The following is a 20,113-nucleotide window of genomic DNA, read 5'->3' as shown; positions in this document are numbered from 1 at the left end:
TTATGATCGGCTTCACCAAAGATAATTGAATAAACCACAGTTGGCTGGATTTAGAGTATTCTGAGGCTATTCGTACTAAACGATGCTTAGTTTGCTTACTCATGGTTACTGATTAAACTGTAATTAGATTCATACAGTATACTAAGCCAAAAGGTGCTACAGCAATGAAAGCCATTACAGTATTGCATCAGTGAAGGCTTTTTCATTAACTCAAAATCTATAAATCTTTTGAAGAAGGAAAATGCAACTACAACTGTTAGGCATTTTATTTTGGAACTATTCACAAGGAACTCCATTTTGGGCTCATAAGTCATTGTTCAACTTCTGAGTAAATTTTTCTATTTACCAAAATTATATGCTGGGCTGACAGTTATTAGGACTGCAAAGAATTGGAAGTACAGGGCAAAATGTGATCTGGGGCACACTTGGCATCTGCAGGGAATATCTTAAACCAAACATTTTTTTCCTAAGATCAAGTATAATCTGCTAAGGGCAGTCATGTGCGCCTGGGAAAAGTCGTGGTTGTGTTCAGTTTTTGGGAGAGGTGCTACGTGCATGCCAGTACATGCTCTGAATTCCATTTTGTCCTTCAAATCTAGATCTCTGCGCAGCCCTGATAATTATTTGATAACTACTTCTTATGACATTGTACCAGCCTGACAATCTCCTATGGAGAGAAAAAAAAATAGCATTAGTAAAAACACACTTTGTCTTCACAGTGGGTAGCAAACTGGTTTAATGACACTGCCAACAATAAGCAATGCAAACAGATGAAGTCTTCCCTAAATGGAGTAACAGCTCCTTCAGTTAAAGATGATGCCAAGAACTCTGGTGGTTGCAACCTTACAGCTGTTAGGAGAGAGTAACATTTTCCAGCATTTAAGACAAATAAAAATGCAAGAGAATTGACCAAGTTATGCCACTTATAGGCATTGTGTTACAAACAAGCAATAATGAATTTACTAAGTGTGCACCCAGGATAATTTCACAGATTTCTAAGCTATGATACCAATCTATATGGTGACTGTAATCTGTCAGTGACTGAATATAAGCATGTCTACAGTATCTCTTCAACATTGAATATTTCACAACATGGTGGATTTTTATTTGAAATATTTCCAAAGCCTACCAGATGAAACTTTTTGTTGAAACCTATAGCAATGGTCCTAAACACTGCTAAACATTGGCTCATATCCTCTAATCCTGGCACACAAAGCACACGCATGCACCAAACAATTGTTTTTAGCTTGAAGAAATGGCATCCGCATGGTTGGGAGGAGTGAGCCCAAGCAACCCAGCCACATACGCAGAAGCACCCAGAATAAGTGAGTGGCACCACCAAGTGAGCAACAGTGGCACTGGCATTCTGGTGGGGGGAAAAAGTTCACACTGCATGGGAAAGCATTTGTGTACAATGGACATACAGGAGTTCTATTCAGAGAACTATTTGGAGAGCAATCCAAACTTGATATTGTGTCCATATTGATCTTAGGAAACCAGAGCCATTTATTCAAAAAAATGTGGTCTTGCTCTCAAGTGAACGTTTTCAGTTGATGAAATGACATGAAATGCAATTTTACACTAAGACTGGGGCAGTCCAACATGTCCAGTGATATAGTTGAACAAGGTAGAAGGAAACCCGAGTCACATTTGCATCTCTATTTTCCTGGATGGTCCCTCCCAGCCCAACACTCATTACACAGTGCTTTTAGACCTGTCCAACATAAGGGTTTTCCAACACTGGAAACCTCCAACCATAGATAGTGACGGGGAGAGGAGGAGGAAGACCGAGATACTGGATTTACCTTCCAAGGCGGGAGCTCTCCCTCTGACCTTGGAGAGCAAAATTCAGCCACTTCTATAGCCCATTTTAACAAACTGCATGTGGATGAATTTAAATATAGTGACTACACTCACAGAAAAGCAGTAGTGGCAAAATGCATTACAAATCATTTTCAGGGATACCAATATAGTTGAGATCAATTCCTCATCACTACTGGTCACTTCCATGTTTCATGAGGCAAGGAATAAGGAGTAATTTCCTATTCCCTTCTTCCTGGATTTTCTTCTATTTCCCAGGCTAGTTTATAACTCTGGGATATCCTCATGGTCTCCCTTCCAAGCACTAAGAGGTCTGACGCTGCTTAGATGTTTAATATCAGGCAAAGTTGACTGGTTACAGCCACCTTCTATTTACAGGTAAACCAGCATGACTTAATTAAATAATAAAGATGTCTGTGTGCCACAAATAAAACTAGAAAATAGCCAGAGGTCAATCTTGCCTTTCTTCTCCTACTGGAATGCTAGGAAGCACACTTTCCCTAATGACCTCCCACTGGAGCACTCTTTAGATCCAGACTTGAGTGGGTTGCAGCAGACCCAGCCCTGTACAACAGTCATATCATACATGTGTGTGTTATGTTCCACTTCTACTACCCACTGGCTGTCTCTGTTCCTTCTATCGTCTCTGCTTCGTTGCCAATGCCATCCAAGCAACACTAATGTAATACTCTCCTAGCCAAAAGCATAAACTGAATGTAAGTTAAGGGTGCAAATACTGTTGAAGCTGAGGGTGGAGCAGCTTGTTACTGTTTTTCAACAATGTTCAGGAGTAGCAACAATATGAGGAAGCCAGTGAGAAGAGGAACAGGAATATGCTTATCCTGGCCTTGTATGACCACAGTAGATACTATCTAGACTTCTTTAAATAGATGAATGTCACCTGCAGAGCTAAGAATGTAACTCTCTCTCTCACACACACACACACACACACACATGCACACACATACACACACACACGGGCACAGAGTCTTTGTAAAAGTACATGACAAGCTAGGTCAAAGGTCTGATTAAGCAGCAAAAGAAGGTGGGTAGAATAACCTGTATCTCTAAGGGTGAGATGCCATTGTAGAGGGAAAAAGCAAAACCCAAGAGCAGTGGGGAGAAAGATGATCTAGGCTGCTGGGCTATGCTGATTTTCCCCTCCAAGGGAATCCATACGTAAAGGAATGTCAACATGTATGCTCTTCTCATCTGCTGTGATGGTCAGCTTTATCATATCAAGCTTCCATTGCTTCATTCTGCTATATGTGTGGACCAGACTTGAGAAAAACACTTCGGAAAAACAATTTGTTTCCTATGCTATGAAAGGCTGTTAGCTACTGCAGACCTAGACTGTTCTGTATTTTCACATGCCTATTGAATATTTACCCACCCATGCATACTGTGTAGATCAAAATGACATATTTTCTGCCAGCAGCTATTGAAACAATCTCACTTAGATCCATATTGACAGAAAATGAACAGTATAAATAGAATTTGATCCAACAATTCCTCGTGTCATTTATCACAAATAAGATATACACTCTCATGGATTAAAGGTCTATCCTGGGGGCGTGATGGGCATTTCTGGAAAAAAAAATCTTTTCATTTTTCTTTTCAAGTGAATTACATAATTCCAACTTCCAGACATCATATATTCACATGCATCCTGATCAAAATTTTTGCAGCTCCGAGAAAGAATGAGCTGCGACTGATTCATTCACATCAGTTCCAATGTACTCTCTTGATTATTTCAGAGGATGGCTCATATTGTCCCAGATCTCCTGGTCTGGTTTCAAGAATTCTGCCATTGTCACTAGTCTCAAGTAATGTTAACTATAATATACAGTAATAATTTCTGATTCATCCTTGTCATCAAAATAAACACAAGGTTATAATTTGTACATCCTTTAGGATACCTTCTGAAAATCAAGTTCTCTTTACCTTGCAACCCAAAGCATCTTTGCCCAAAATGGGACTTACAGAGCTAACTCCAGTCCCATTGTGAAAGTCTCATTTCAGACAATGGATCGAATTGGGCAACAAGTTGGAGTCCAGTCCCTTCGTGACTCACTGCTGGAGCAGCCACTTCACAACACCTAAATCACACAGCTTTTCTGAAGGTTTTGCTGCTCCAGCTGGTTACTGTACAAACATTGCTCCAAAACACCCTTCAGATCAGGGCATTATGAATGGGCTACAATCTCTGCTACTGTGGGCAGCTGACACAGCCACTCTGTTTTGTGTCATTCCTCAGTGACAGTGATTCTGATGGCCAGGAAATGTCCAGGAGGGCAGGAGTTAGGTGACTAACAGCTCTGTTGCCACCAGGGAAGGCATCAGCAGGAGCGTGCAAGAGGGGCCACAAATGGGTCCCTTGAGGCCACCTTTTGGGGCTTATTCCTAATTGTGAAACTTCACTGAAACTTCACACAATCTAGTTCCACTGAAACATGCCTGGAATTGCATTGTAAAGATAACTTTGGATTTTGGTTACCATCTCAGTGCTATTCAGTGTTGTGACTCATTGTGTTGCATCTGTGGTAATGCAAATCACAAGTAAACAACATAATATTGGTTAATATTTTAAAATATACAATAAGTGGTGTCCTTTATGATGATCCTATAATAAATAAAGTTGAAAAACCCTATTTATAGGACAGGAGATGTGGAGAACCATATCATGAGGGTATCATTTCATATCAGCTGACTGGGTTTTAATATGGCTGCATGAGGACTTACTTCAGAGTTAATGTACACAGTCCTATGCTCAGTTATGTGGGAGGAAGATCCATGAACTTAGCGGGACTTGCCCCTCTGAGTAAACATGCATAGGGTCAGTCCATAAGCTCTCCCTTGAGAAATGAAAAACAATATAAATTCATGTTCACAGTTACACTGAATGAGCCACAACAGGATATTAAACGAGACACCAGTCAATTAAGCAAAAAGCATTGATCATGTATTCCATAATGATCCTTGGCCATGACACAGGATATTTCAACAGACAAGTCACAATGCCACACGCTGCACAGCCAGTTCACTTTAGGTCCCCATCGCTGTCTCCTTGAATGGACTTTTTAATGCGGAGCAACATGGTTGTAAGCCATTGATCCAAGCGGGATATTGAATCAAATTCTTTAACCTAGTTAGAGGGTGTAACGTAAATGATCAGGAGATGTAGTATAAGCACAGAATTCACATTTTCTTTTTCATGATTTTAAGAATTTTGTCCAAGAGGAAAGCTAAAACTATACCATCTTCATTCCATTACCCAAAATTAGAGGCAAGCAGGAAAGAACAACTGTTCATATTGCAAAACCATTCCACACAACAAGCCACCCATTTGAGTGGCTTTAAGAATCCGGGGTGAAAAAAACCGCAAGTGAGCCACGTTTGTCAACAATCCTTTTAACCTCTCCCTTGGTTCCAGAATTCCCTGTATGAGAGGAGAGAGTGCATTATGCCTGTTCTTATGGCCACCTAGAACAGAAAGCACCAAAGGAGAGCAATGGGCTATTTCAGGAAGAACAGAGTTTTCCAGCTTTCTCCTCCCAGCCACCAGCAGGCTGACAAATATCATTGCAGACTAATAACATGCTTACTTACAAGGCGGCTTCCCTCAGAGATTGTAAGTGAATTATACTTCTGATTCTTGCCAATCATTCACACAATCCCTAATACAATTTCTTCTCCCCATTACATCCTCCATAGCCCAGACATTAATCAGATGACCCTCATAGCCAGAGCCTATGCATTGCTGAGAAAAGGTAGGGGAGAATTTTGACACAATGAATCTTCCATGAAATATATGGAAGATATTCGAAAGGGCTCCCTCATCATGCCTGGCCCTGCTCTAGGCACTGACACTATTTATTTAATTTATTATGAAAATTGAAATACCAAGGCAGAATGTGATAATAGCATCATCAAAATATTGCATATAAATTTCTCACTTCAAGTTCTATAAGTCAGATGAGTTCAATTCAAATTAAATGAATTCCACTGAAATCAGTGAAACAAGTTAGTTGTGATTTCAAGGCCCATTGCCTTCAGTGGAAACTAAAATTAGCTAATTGAGGTACATCCAATACTCATTGAACTATGATTGAGCCCCACTGAATTCCGACTAGACATGCATCAGACTGGACTGTAATTGATGCCTCTCTTGCTTGAATGCACCAGTTGCCCAGCTGTGCTTTGAAATTGCTAATGAAACAAAAATTTGACTTTTTTTTTCTAAGCTGAAACTCAGTTCAAATGTTTAATTAAAACAGAGGTCTACTTACTGCTTCAGTGTATGCTTCACAATTTTGTTCCTCATGGGCTTCCAGTAATTTCTAGCAGGAAGACATAAAAGGATTACCAGCAAAAATGATCATTTTACTACAATTTTCATGGATGATGGGTGTGTGAAAGAACCCTATTTATGTTCTGTACGAGTGAAAAAAGTCTATTCATTACCTGAAGAGATATTTTACGAACTATCTAATAATTGAGACCTTCAACTAGAAAACCATTAATACCCAACGCTTTTTTATTTCAGTCCTATCCAGACCTTTGAATCTGAAAGATATCTTGCTAGAGTATGTGCTTGCAGCCCACATACAGATTCAGGTATTGTGACCTCATAATGACCTCATAATGGTACAGTATATATACAGGCAGGTGAGTGGGCAAGACCACACTGCTCTGAGATCCCAGCTGACTGCAGGTATCATTGAGGACAGAGAGCAAGATCAGGCATGAAGGGAGGGCCACAGAGTACCTACATCATGCTGAGGTCCCAACAGTAGATTTACAGATTGGGAAATGAGCCAAGATTTCAGCATGGGGGAGACTAAGATATAAGCAGTGCCAACCCAGAGTTTTGAGAAAAATACTAGAGGATGTCAATTCTCCAGTACAGAATGCATTAGTTCCATATCAATGAAAGGGAAAAGAAAGAGGAATGAAGCATGGAAGGAGAAGCAGCCCCAGCGACAGAAATGGCAAAAAGGGAAACACTAGATTATTATTTTTGTTGTCTGAAATGCTTCTCCAAGTGCTCTCCTACCAGAGCAGGGGTTATACAGTAGCCCAGTGGCAAATAAAGTTAAAGGAAAAGGAAGTCAAACAAGGACAGAGTATCGCTTGGAGATTACAAAAGACCAAAGGAGATGGGGAACTTAGAATCATAGAATGTAAGAGTTGGAGGAGACCTTGGAGAACATTTAGTCCAATCCTCTGCCCAGTGCAGGAATACACAGTTACAGCATCCTTGATAGATGGGTCATCCAGCTTGGTTCATCCAGCAAAGGTGAGGCCAACAGCTCCAAGACAGTCTGTTTTATTGTTGAACAGCTCTTACTGTTAGGAATTTTTTCCTGATGTTCAACCAAACCTACTTCCTTTCTATCCATTGTTTTTTGACCTGTCTTCTGGAGAAATTTTGTTCTGTCTTCTCTATGACAGTCTTTCAAATACTTGGGACAGCTATATTGCCTCTCGCAGTCATCTCTTCTCCAGGCTAAACATATGTATAGTTAGGTTCCTCATACATTTTTCATTCCAGGCCCCATCTTCTTGGTTGCTGTCCTCTGGATATGCCTTAATTTGTAAAGACCTTCCTAAAACATAGTCCCAGAATTGAACACAATATTCAGGGTGTATCTGACCAACCCCAAAATAGAGCAGGACAATTATTTCTTAAAGCTTGCATTTGTTTTTTCAGCAGTGATATCACACCTTTGGTTCATGTTCAGCTTGTGATGCACAAAGGCACCTAGATATTTTTCACATACTATACACTGCTGTCTAGAACGATGCCTTAGTCCTATATTCATGCGATTGATTTTCCTTACCAAAATGTGGGATTTTGTATTTGTCCCAGTTGAAATTCATCTGACTAGTTTCTGGCCATTGTTCCAGCTTGTCAAGATCCTCCTGAATCTCAACACCGTCCTCTAAGGTCTTTGCTGTTCTCCATGACTTTGTGCCACCTGCAAATTTGATAATTGCATTTTCTAACCTTCACCCAAGTTATTACCCAAGGAATGCTGAACAACACAGAACATAACCCTGTGGTACATTATGACACTTCTTTTCAACTTGATATGAAGCCATTGACATACACTTCTTCTTTTTCTTCTTTTAGAGGATAATGTTGTACCAGGACCAGAAGTTCCCACTAATGCCACTAACCAGAAATCAGAGGACAATATCACAATATTTTATGGAGATGTGACGATTGAAGAAATTTCCATAAACTATTATTGGCCAAGGACCAGTAGTGGTGACCCTGCAATGATGACATATACTTGCTGGATACTATTGTTGAGTCAGCTCTATAACCATCCAATGGTAGCACAGTCCATCCCATAGTCTATCCCACACTTTACCATCTTCTTTACTAGAATCTCATGGGAGACTTTATACTTTGCTAAAATCAAACACTCTGGCAGTACACCTGTCCTCCATGGTTTCTCAAAGGAACTGCCAGGAACATTCCCCACCCCACCATGATGAGGCAGCACAACAGGACTCTTCTCCTAGCAGTGGGCCCACCCGTTCCTCTTTCTTCCGCCTACTATCAATATAGTCAAAAAAGTACTTTTGTTGCCTTTAGCTTCCCTTGTGAGCCAAAGTTCCTTTTGCACTTTAACCTTTTAAACTTTTTTTCTGCAGATATTACCCAGTTGCTGATATACCTTCTTGGTGATCTATATACTACTAAAACTCTTTGGTCTGTAACCTTCAACTGGCCAAAACAGTATGTCATTAGGCAACAGTTTTTGAACCAAGGTACCTCAAATGAGCTAAGTTACAGAATGTGTCCAAAATCCAGGATCCGTGACCCCCGTGTGATTGAAATTTGGGAAATTTGTGGCCACTTCAGCATGCTGCACCACCTTGGTCAGTGCAGGTCACATGATCATCATGGGCATATTCCCAACCTCTTTCCCACCTCCCTCTTCCCCTGTGCCCAATTGGCTGGTGGCAAGGCCCTACAGGTGAGCGGCGATTGGCTGCTTTGGAAACAAGGCAGAAATTTGAAATCTCTTAACGGCAGTGGATGTTGAGGGAAGAATGTGGGAGCAACTTGGATGCTTGCTGGCAAGGAAGGGTTGGCTGTGGGGGCGCTGTTGCTTGACGGGTGAGCCCTCTTCCTCCCTCAAGGGAGGGGGCTTTTGGGGACACACCACAATGAGCAGTGGGGGTGCAGTTTTCCTCATAGTCTGTGGCTCCCTTTGTTCCATCTCCCCCCCAGCAAAGTGGCAGGCAGTTCTGTGGGTCAGGCGAGGAGGAGGAGGAGGAGGAGGAGGAGCAGGAGGCTTCACTGGGGCTCTCCTGAGGGTCATGAGGGGAGGGCAAACTGTGCAAGCCAATAGTATATGTGGTGAGGAAGGGGGAAGGGAGGAAGATTTCGGATGCTCCCTACCAGCTTCCCACCACCAAAACCAATGGGGAAGCCAGCAGCAAGTCGTAAGTCACTCCCACTGCTTTTTGCCCTTGGTCATTCTGTTTCTCTGTTTAGGTAAGGAAATCTCTCTGAAACAATGACCCAACAGGTCATGGGTTGTCTAGTTACATCTATATTCCATCTCTCTCTCTCTCTCTCTCTCTCTCTCTCTCTCTCATGTCACATCTCACGTATCACGTATCACTCCTGGCTTGATCAAAAACATCCCTATACACCTTTAATGGTTTCCTAAGCTGTTCCCTGCTTTCTTTTTCATTGGAATGGTGTAAATGTACTTTCACTATCTTATCTTTAAAAAATTCATAACCCTCTTATGTTCCCTTTGAATTAAGGATTTCTGCCAATAGGATCCCACCTAATACAGTGGTACCTCAGGTCACGAACTTAATTCGTTCCGCGACTCTGGTTGCGACCCAAATTGGTCACGACCCGAATCAAATTTTCCCATAAGGTTCAATGTAAATACAGTTAATCCGTTCTGAACCATATGTATTTTTCTTTTTAAACCACAAAAATATGAAACACACAGTACAGTACAGTATGAAGAGAGAGAACACTAACCTTGTGTTGAGGCGACTTCTGGCATGGAGGACAGGAAGGTGGGTGGGGAGGCGGTTATTGCTTGGAGGGAGAGTCCCCCTCCCTACAGGAAGCCATGACCAAGTGTCACGGCAGGGAAAATGGCTGCGGATCCTGTTCGTCACCTGATGCGGAGTTCGCGAACGGAAGCAAAATTTTGCGAACGGTGCTGTTCATGAACCGAATTGTTCGTGAACAGAAGCGTTCGTGACCCGAGGTACCACTGTACTTCTTTAAGCTTGCTGAAATTGGATCTCCTGAAATCTCTAGTATGCATGTTCAATTATGTTCCAATTTCTCTTTCTGTAGTACGCTCAGCAAGAGGACATGGTCACTTCCTCCCAAGGTGCCTACTGCTGTTATCTCTTCAACCAGCTCATCCCTATTGTTTAGGATCAGATATAGGAGAGCTGATCCTCATGGGTCTTCTTCCAACTTCTGGAAAATGAATCAGACAGCAAAATCACTGAGGCATTTTTGGCATCTTGCTGTCTCAGCCAAGTTGGTTTTCCCACAAACGCCCAGGTATTTGAGGATTCCCATAATTATGATGTCTCTCCTCTCTTAAATATCTGTAAACTAGTCCAGGAAGGCATTATGCAGATCTGCATGGCTTGACAGTTAGTAATACCCTGTCCCCCAACTCTGTTAACATCTTTGATGTTTCCTCTCTCTTGTATTCTTACACAAATGCTCTTGACTAGACCCTCATGCTCAAATTCCTGGATCTCAATATATGTGGGCACTGTATTCACATATCGCACCACTCCTCCTTCCCTTCTGTGTGGCCTATTCCTTTAGTTTTATCCTTCAGTCCCTGCATTTCATTTATGAGTTTTGTCCACCAGGTTTAGTAATGCCTACTAAATTATATTTGCCTTCCTGCATTACAATTTTTAGTTCTTCCTGTTTCCCATATGTTGTGCATTTATAGAGCCATTGGAATCCTCGGTCACATGACTTGACCTGTTCCTTCCTGGTTTTATGCGCTCATTATTAATTGCTTCCCCATCCTCATCACTCTTTCCAGTTCCATATTCCGTACTTGCATCACGCTACATTTTGGGTTCTCTTTTCCCTCCCTCTCAGGATTCAGTTTAAAGACTTGCAGATCAGGAGGGCTAGGTATTTTCCAAACACATTCTTCCCAGTGTTTGTAAACTGCAGCCCATCTCTAGCCGGAACTTCCCCATTTTAGAAATGCAGTCCAATGAATCCAAACCATTGTCACTGGCACTACCTGAGTACCCAGTTCACTCACAGTCTGCTTTCTTTGACAGGAAGGAGTGAAGGAAACACCACCTGCCCCTCCAGCTCCTTCACCATCCTGCTCAGCTTTTCATGGTGACTTGTAGTGTCTCTGTCATTTATTTCCATGTGGATTAGTAGGAAGGGAAATTTGTTAGAGGAGTTAAAGAGTCTTGTGAATCTTTCTAATCATGTTCCAAAAGAAGAACATTGAAAATAATCAACTTCTTTACTTTTTATGAGAACTTGAGTGAATGGCTCCATCCATTTTAAGAGTCCCAGTGGAATAATGAGAAATGTTCTGCCTCCCGACTTGCAAGGATTGGAAAATAGGCTAAAAACATATTTCACATAGCTAATGTTCAAATCAAACCAAGAAAGAAGTTGTTACTTTTTAACGTGCAAATTGGGATGGTCATTCTTCCTCTCTTTTCACAGTGTGACCCTAACCCTCCATCACCATTTAATAAATAAAATACTTCTAATTAAGACCAGCAATCAGACATCAATTCTGTTTTCAGTGCAATGGAAAACATGCTGTCTCACTTACTTTCAATAATTTACATTCTCTTGAATCTGTGAATGCTGGGAACATTTCTTCATATTTCTCAAGAGCCAGCTGAAAAATAGCAGCGGCATTTAATTCATATCGAACAGATGTTATCTCATGATAGACGTTTTCTCAGAAAACCAGCCATTCAACACCATGACATACACACTTTATGCTCAAAACAAACTCAAGAGATGAATCTGAGTGACCACACATATGCATCTTTCTATAAAGTGACAAACTGGGATATTTTAGGGTTACACCAAACCACATATAAGAGATGAAAGCCTCCCAATTTGTTTTCCTGAAATGGAACTGCATGAGACGTTCTTCACCTGAGGAATAACAGGGAAGAGAGGATCAGCCCCACTAGGGAGACCAGACCAGAAGATCAACTCCACAGGAAGGCTAAAGCTATTTTTATTGAAAGTGGCTGTAATAACAGAATCTTGCAGATCTGATTGTGCTGAACCTCCTCCTCCTTCTTATACTTCAGTGAATTAGGGAGGTGTCCATCTGAGCTGCTTCTAAATACTATATGTCTGTTGTGGGCTTAAGATATGTTTCATTCCTCATTGCTTTGGTAACAAAGTTTGCATATCTCTGTCAAGGCCATCTTCCTTACTCTGCAGAGAGACTACCTAAGCCTTTCCCATCCCACAGTTAGTCCACTCAAAATCACCCTTGATTTGGCTGCTTTTTTTCTGCTCAGGGAAAATACTAGGAGGTCCCTATCTACAGTTTAGGTGGGGATCTCCTCATGCATTCCCTGCATAGCATATAAATTAATTCTCAACCTGCCATGAGCTGCAATTCTTGCAAAATGCAACACCGTGTGAATATTTGTATTGCACATTCGTATCAGACTTGAAGTAATAGTGATAGACACAAACATCTGCAATTGTCAAATATGGGCTTTCCAGCATATTCAGTTGTTTCCAGCAAATATGGCCTTGCTGGCAATTCCAATATCTACTGTCAGCCTGGAATGGTGAAAACATGGAGCATTATTTTTGAATCAATCTGTTTTATACTGAATTCAAAACTATGGCTTCATATTTGCAAATGACAACACTGCTTCTAACAGACCCATAAATCTGTCAGCTAAGTTGTATGGCAAGTGTACAAAGCAATCGTCTCATCGTTCTTGTTGTATTCCTATGTTTACATAAGCAAGCACAGAAAGAGCATTTAGATTTGAAAGCAGAACTTCTACTGTGATATTTCATGCAATAAGAGCAGGCATTATTGATCATATAGAACTAATAAAAATATTTTGTTTATTCCTGGGACACCATGGAATTCTGATCTGTATAATGATGGCACAAAAAGGACTGCACTAACCTTTGCGTTCAACTCATCAACTATAAAGTGACATAAAGCTGCTTTAAAGAAGTAATCCTTTGCACTGTGCTTGAGCAACGGATTATCCATTGTACTTGTACCAATCTAGAGAGATAAAAATTACATTTATAGTTGATAAAGTGTGGAAAAGCAGAACACGGTTGAAAACAATATTTCAGTCAGTTCCTTGAGAATCCCTGCCCTTGTATTTGAACTGCATGTTTTTCCACTACAAAAGGACCCATTTCCCAAAGTTCCCAAATGTCACATTGTTCCTTAACGTTCTCAGTAATACCTGGTATTGTAAATACCTTTTTAATTTCATAACACATTTTGCCACAGCTGGGATTTACACATATTGAATCTCACACACATTGCTGCTTGGCAAATCAAAATCAATCTTCAAGCACTAGATCTTAGCCAGACATTCTTATCTCCTCATCAAACTTCCCTCTTACATTCATACTGATAGTTTAGAAACTAGATATTAAAGCAGTTGGTAAGGATAACTGGATTTTGAGATTTTAAAATAATTTCAGAAGATTATAAATATTGGCAATACTACATGGTGGTAACTCCCAGGATTTACTTTCCTGCACAACCCCTTTTCCTCTTTGGCTCTGATTACTGAAAGCAATTAACCTTGCTTAAACTGTTAATGCTAGAAATCTTCTTCCTGAATTATTATGCACATGTACCTAAAACAGGTGCTTTTTTCCACCCATACCTTAAAATTATATATGTTGTAAACTGAAACTTCTCTGATGGTTTGGATTCAAACAAATTCAGCCCAATTGCCTCACTCAGCAGATTGCACAAGGTTAGTGCTTTGATTAATTTGGACCTCTGATTTATAGTTTTCCTTTAACAAACCAAAAGGTCATGTACCCACCTGTTCAAAAATCTCAGTTGCTTTCTGATATTGCTCCAGCTGAGCAGCATAACCGGCTACCTTCAGCAGACACTTGTTAGCAGAGCTAGAAGCAAAAGGCACAATTAACTGAAGAGCACAGAAATACATGTAAGAAAATCAAAATGTACCACTGTCAGGTGGCACTCTCACTAAAAGGATCTAAATTACTTGAGATCTGATTCATTTTGTTGACATTCATACAGAACCATCTTCTGATACATCCATTCCCACTAGCCAATTTTCAATTACCACGTGAACAGAATTTCTGAGCTTTGAATTTTATCACAACTGTCAGGCAAATAAAATGCCAAACCAAGAAAGTTGTTTTAGGATCTGGAGGTTCTCCTGAATCCTAAGTAAGAGAATAATAGAATTTCATGTTACAGTAGCAAAAGAAAAAAGAAAATAGAATGAATATAGATTTGTTGTTGTGAGCTGCCGAGAGTTACTTAAGATGGGCGGCTATATAAACCTTTTAAATAAATAAATAAATTTAGATTGTCAACATTAAGAACGCCTTTTATGAAAACTTGCCTGTTAGATTCTTCTCCTTTGTAATAGTCTGCAGCTTGTTCATAATGGGCAATAGCCTAAAAGGAATTCAACACATTCATACTCAACATTATACTTTCAAAACTGGTATTCTGGTAATAGATTTCACAGATTCAAGCCATTTCCCTGCTACTGTAGTGACTTAAAGCAACTTCATCGTATCACCCAGTCATCACTGGAATGATATAAAGCCTGTCCACATCACTGCTATTTTGACTCTAGAAGACCTTTAAGTTGCTAATGGGGACATCATCTAAGTTTATAGACGCCAAATGCACGATTGGGATACTGCTTCTCATAACAGAAGGGAAACGTTTCACATATACACGTATGAAATTTTTTCTCTCATATGCTATTTTACTATAAATCCATACACTGAGAGAATTGATGAGTTAAACCCAAAAGTGACATTCCCTTCACGGAAGACTTTCTGTGATCACCAGGGCCTCTCATTTAGCAGAAGAAAACTGAACAAACTTGGGCAGTAGCTGTGAAATAGAAACTTATGGGCTTCCTCAATTCTTCCAAATTCAATCAGCCATGTATGCCTAGGAATGAAACCGAAATCTTTCCAAATAAGCACATTGGCTTACCTTTTCAATGTCTACCAGCTCAGATTCATAAATCTCTGCAATAGTAATGTGATGCTTGGCAGCAATAGTAAATCGGCCCTGGGAAGAGAAGAATTTGGCCTGTGTACTTACTCTCTTTTTGAACGGAGGTAAATGCTGAATACAAACTGAATACAACTTGAGTTAATGACTTAACACCAACAGGAAAGATCATAAACCGGAATCCCAACCTAGCACTTTGGGTGTCTTACCATGTCTGTGTAAATATCGATGGCAGCATTTAAGCAGTTGATAGCCTCTGCATCGTATGCATTTGGAGGGAAACAATGAATACAATCAGCTCAGACATCCAAACGTAGTTATTTTACCAGCGCAAGGAAGTGGATGGGTTATATCAGCACATGCAACAGACAGATTCTCAGCTATTCTTCTATGCAAGGTCAGCTGAAGACAGAACCTCTTCATCTTTTACTGCCGGCAATGCAGACTTCAGGTCTATCGGATATTCATTCATTAATTCATTCATACATAATAAAGTCCTGAAGTCCACCAAGTGAACCTTGATGCAAAAAACATACACCCAGAGTTAAAGAGTTCTGAATTCAAAACCCTGTTTTAAGTGCTGAGGAGGAATAAATGCCATAGTTTTTCTACACAAAAACCACTCCAATTATCCCTAGCTCTCTTTATTTCAGGAGCTTAGTTTGGGGCAACAGAAGGACAAAACAGGTTGTTGCTGCTCTTATTGAAACAAATTGTGAGCGGGAAACCTTTGGCACCCCATTCACTGCAAATCCTAGAGACATCTATCGGCAGATCCTGACCTACCTTTGGCCCATCTCTGCTCTACTCTTGCTACTGCTCCTTTCCAGGAATGGCAGGGTTTCTCAACCTTGGCAACTTTAAGATTGGCTGGCTGGGGAATCCTGGGAATTGAAATCCACACATCTTAAAGTTGCCAAGGTTGAGAAACACGGCTTTAAGGAATTGATGCTCTGGCATAGAGACAGATTCCTAATTTCAAGAGCTTCTCTGTACAGTCCTTTGGAAAGGACTGCTTTGTAAACTCAAAGGGGCCTGAGATGTCCATCCCATGACTAGGGACACACGCAGGAATTTGACATCTGTCTTCCAGCACTTGGGACTTTCCATCAGAATTTCTGCATTAAAAAGTCACATCTTTAAATTGAAGAGATGTGTGCATGAATCTTCTTGGATCATATGTAGAATGTTTAGCATGAACTAGAATTATAATTCATTAGTTGAGATTTTATCTCTTCCTATTGTGTCCAAGTACTTTTCCAGATCTTTTCGTATGGCACCAAGTCTTATTATTGTTGTTGATGTTATTACTATTATTTTCATTCATTATATACCAAGCATGTGAGTATGCCCCATTCTATATTCAGAACAAGGAGAAAACAGATGCTGTGAAAAGTAACCTTCATGTGTAAATCCAGTTGAGATTAGAGGTTTAATATATATAGGAGTCTTGTACATTAATCAGCTTTGTCCAATCTGTTGCCCTCCTGATGTTTTACAACTACAGCTCTTGAAATTCCAAGGCACTGTGCCCAGTTGCTAGTCTTGATCATCATGGGAACTGTAGTTCAACACATCTGGCAATGTTGGGCTGGCCAAAAGCCCAGGTATACTATTCTGCTGAAGTATGTACAATAACTTAATTTCATGTCCAAATTAATGTTTATATATATGAAATATACACTAAAATTATGTCTCTCATTAATCTCCGACTATTGTACCTCCTGATTTTCCTATAATGATCTTTTTAATCCTATAATTAACCTTTAAATTCTCAGGAGCTGACAGGACAAAGTTAGTGATCAGCAACATATTTAGACATACCTTGTTCAAAAAGATTTAGTTTATGGGAAAAAAATCACACATTATTTTTCTTAATCATACTCAAGATGAAAGAAAATTGGGAGGGCATATATTGCATTATGCATATACGTACACTCACATTGTTATCCCATCATGGCCAATGACCAACTGCATATAATAGCTGTGTGAATTAGTATTAATACTCCACAGATTTCAAAGTTCCCTAGATGCTTTCAGGAATTATTCATGTTGATCTGAACAAAAAAGCACTTGTTGTTTTTGTCTGATGCCTTATCTCTTTTAACACACCCCTGTAATCAGTGATGCTCCTATCTATCTTGCTTGCCAAGAAGAAATGCCAAGGGAAGGCCACCCTACCCCAATGCACCTTACCTTGAGGATCTGCCTTTTTGTAAGCATTCCCTGCATCAACAAAACAGGTAGCTGAATCATGCTTACTCTGCAACTGCATGTGGAGTTTTGCTGCCTGACAAAAGGCATTCCCAGCAGCTGAAAAAGAAACAGGGGCGGCATTCTGACATCCAGTTATAAGGAGCCATTTGAATCAGCGACAAGCACTTCTTGAAAAGAAGGGAGACAGGATTTAAAGAACTGCTGCTGAAAACCCACCAACGGGAGCCTCCATTGGGCTGCTAATTCCCTTAACAAAGAAACTATTTTCTTACACTACTTTCCATTTTTTCTCTACCTGCCCCAGGGACGTGGCTGCTCAAATCAGGCACAGTGCTTTAAATCCTCTTGCCTGGGATTATCTGTTTCTCTAAGCAAGTTGTAGGGAAATCAGAGGCAAAGTCTGTCCAGCCTTTTCCTCTCAGCCAGATTCTAAGTGGATGGAAGTAAATGTAGTTTGGCTACATGGAGGCTCCATTATTCAGATCAGGGGTTCTGAACCTTTTTGAATCCGTGGCACAATATGAAATATTGTAGTTCTGTGGCAAGCCAGAAAATTATTAATACATATTTTTAAATGTGTAAGGCATGGTTCACAGGGAAGTTAAACAGTTAAACTGTATTGAATATATGGATAATACAGAATATACACAATACAAAAAAATAAGACAAAAATCTCACGGCACACTAGAAACAAGCTCACAGCACACTTGTGTGCCACGACACGCTGGTTGAGAACCACTGATTTAGATGAAACAGAGACTTCTCTTGTTAGGGGGGCAAGTTAATGATACTATAACAAACCCTCAAAAATATATAACAGGTTCATAAAGACTACCCAAAAGAGAACTGTTAAATGAAGTTAACAATTATGCAACCAATTTTCCTAAACATTTACTTAAAATGAAATAATGCTGAAAATATCACTCCTCAATTTGTATAACCAGAGTTGAAAATATCCATACTAATTCCTAAGGAAGCATGAATCACTCCATTTCATGTTGGGAAAAAGGGACTGGGTCATCAAAGAAAAGCAGAGTCAATCTACTGTAGGCAGAGATGGATGGGTTTTAAAATTCAGTGTTAGTGAATCACAACTTGAAATATCAGACAAAGCAGCTAAATTCCCAGTTTGCGATCACTTATGTGTGCAATCAAGGAACGCCATTTCAGGACAATTAATCACCTCAGTTATTTGCCACGGTACCTGAATGTTCTACGGGAAGACTGAGGGACTGTAACCCAATTCTCAGTAGCCCCAACCAGCATGGCCCATCTTGAAGGGTGGGAACTGACATCAAGCAATACCTGAAGGGTTACAGTACCCTCCACCCCTGTGGTAGTGATCTTCAGATAAATACGTCCTTTTTATTTATAAAGAAGATAGAAATGTCTATATATACCACTCCAATTTTTGGCTATCTTGAACATATTGGCAGCTCTTGTATACATTTCACATGCTTCTTCAAGCCTTGTATTTCCTCTAGGAGAAACAAAAAGGAGACACAGAATTAGAATATCGTTAATACTATGAAACAACCAGATATGAAAACATATTGAGAGAAGACAAAGAAAAGTTATAAGAATAAACAACATGGACACCAGTTCCACATAAATGGAAAATAAAAACTCATAAAAATGAAGCAAGCACTTCCACCAATTTTCTCTTGAAAAGAAGGGAGACAGGATTTAAAGAACTGCTGCTGAAAACGCGCCAACGGGAGCTTCCATTGGGCTGTTAATTCCTTTAACAACGAAAAAGAGCCTTCCCATAGAACAGGGTTCCTCAACCTCAGCAACTTTAAGATGGGTGGACTTCAATTCCCAGAATTCCCCAGCCAGCCATTCTGGGAGTTGTCGTCCACCCATCTTAAAGTTGCTGAGGTTGAGGAACCCTGCCGTAGAACATGGGATAAAAACAGAATCCTTGGTTTTGTTGATGCACTGGAAATTGAATTCTGCATAGTGAGCACCTGAGAAAGCCACAGAAACTTTTGACATGTTTACTAATGTTCCCTCCTGACACAATCGTGCTTTTTCTCTCTCATTTAACCATACATGTTACTAGAAGATGGATCCAATCACTGCAGGATGAAGAAAACTGGATCTGGAACCACTCTAGAAGAGAACCTGAGAGACTATATTATTAGCTACTGTATTTGAATAGTAACAAAAACATTAGAGCCAGTACAATATTGGGGCTAAGGTGCTGAACTAGAATGGGGGAGATTTAGGTTCAAATCCCCACTCAGTGGGACTTCTGGATAAGATTGGGCCAGTCATTCTCTCTGTCCAACCTACCTCACAGGGTTGTTGTTATGAATATAAAACAAGGGGTGAGCCCCATAAAAACCTTCTTAAGCTCCTAGAAGAAAGATGGGATATAAATAAATAAATAAGTAAAAAATTAAAAAACAAATAGAAATGAATAAGCAAGCAAATGAAACATCAATCTACTGGGCAAGATTTAGGTGTTCCATATACATAAAAATGAGTCATTATTACATGGATGCTATTAAATACAGGTAGTCCTTGCTTAACGACCACAATTGGGACCGGAATTTAGGTCACTAAGCAATGCAGTCATTAAGCGAATCATCACATGACGGGACCCAATTTTATGACCTTTTTTGCAGTGGTCATTAAGCAAATCACCACGGTCATTAAGTGAATCATGTAGTTGTTCAGCAAATCACATAGTCCTCAAGTGAATCACATGGTTCCCCATTGATTTTGCTTGCCAGAAGCCAGTTGGGAAGGTTGCAAATGACGATCATGTGACCCCAGGACACTGCAACCATTGTAAGTGCAAGCTG

General features: G+C 40.1%; 1 protein-coding gene across 5 annotated transcripts in view; it reads right to left on the bottom strand.

Moving 5' to 3' along the window:
• Positions 1–268: 268 nt before the first annotated feature.
• LOC103049562 (beta-soluble NSF attachment protein) overlaps positions 269–20,113 on the bottom strand; it is a 28,719-nt gene continuing 8,874 nt past the window's right edge. Inside the window, exons 1-11 of one of the 5 annotated variants that reach the window (XR_015795113.1) lie at positions 18,701–19,082; positions 17,280–17,396; positions 15,293–15,339; positions 15,063–15,140; positions 14,452–14,507; positions 13,897–13,981; positions 13,005–13,109; positions 11,661–11,729; positions 7,665–7,802; positions 6,111–6,161; positions 4,885–4,966 (exon numbers count right to left, since the gene is read on the bottom strand). Coding sequence is in view for 3 of the 5 variants with exons in the window: in XM_088134885.1 (XP_087991011.1) it covers positions 4,862–4,966; positions 6,111–6,161; positions 11,661–11,729; positions 13,005–13,109; positions 13,897–13,981; positions 14,452–14,507; positions 15,063–15,140; positions 15,293–15,339; positions 17,280–17,396; positions 18,701–18,893 (906 nt within the window). In the remaining 2 variants the exon portion in view is untranslated. Of the gene's footprint in view, positions 4,967–6,110; positions 7,803–11,660; positions 11,730–13,004; positions 13,110–13,896; positions 13,982–14,451; positions 14,508–15,062; positions 15,141–15,292; positions 15,340–17,279; positions 17,397–18,700; positions 19,083–20,113 lie in introns of those variants that run through there. The other 4 variants (XM_007424726.4, XM_088134885.1, XR_015795110.1 and 1 more) reach the window with 4 other exon arrangements.

Source organism: Python bivittatus, unplaced genomic scaffold (assembly GCF_059951505.1).
Source record: "Python bivittatus isolate LINGU-HERP-01145 unplaced genomic scaffold, Pbiv_v1 ctg000020_np1212, whole genome shotgun sequence".
NCBI lineage: Eukaryota > Metazoa > Chordata > Lepidosauria > Squamata > Pythonidae > Python > Python bivittatus.
Note: the sequence above shows the minus strand (reverse complement) of the source record. Positions and strands in the feature narration are given on the sequence as shown.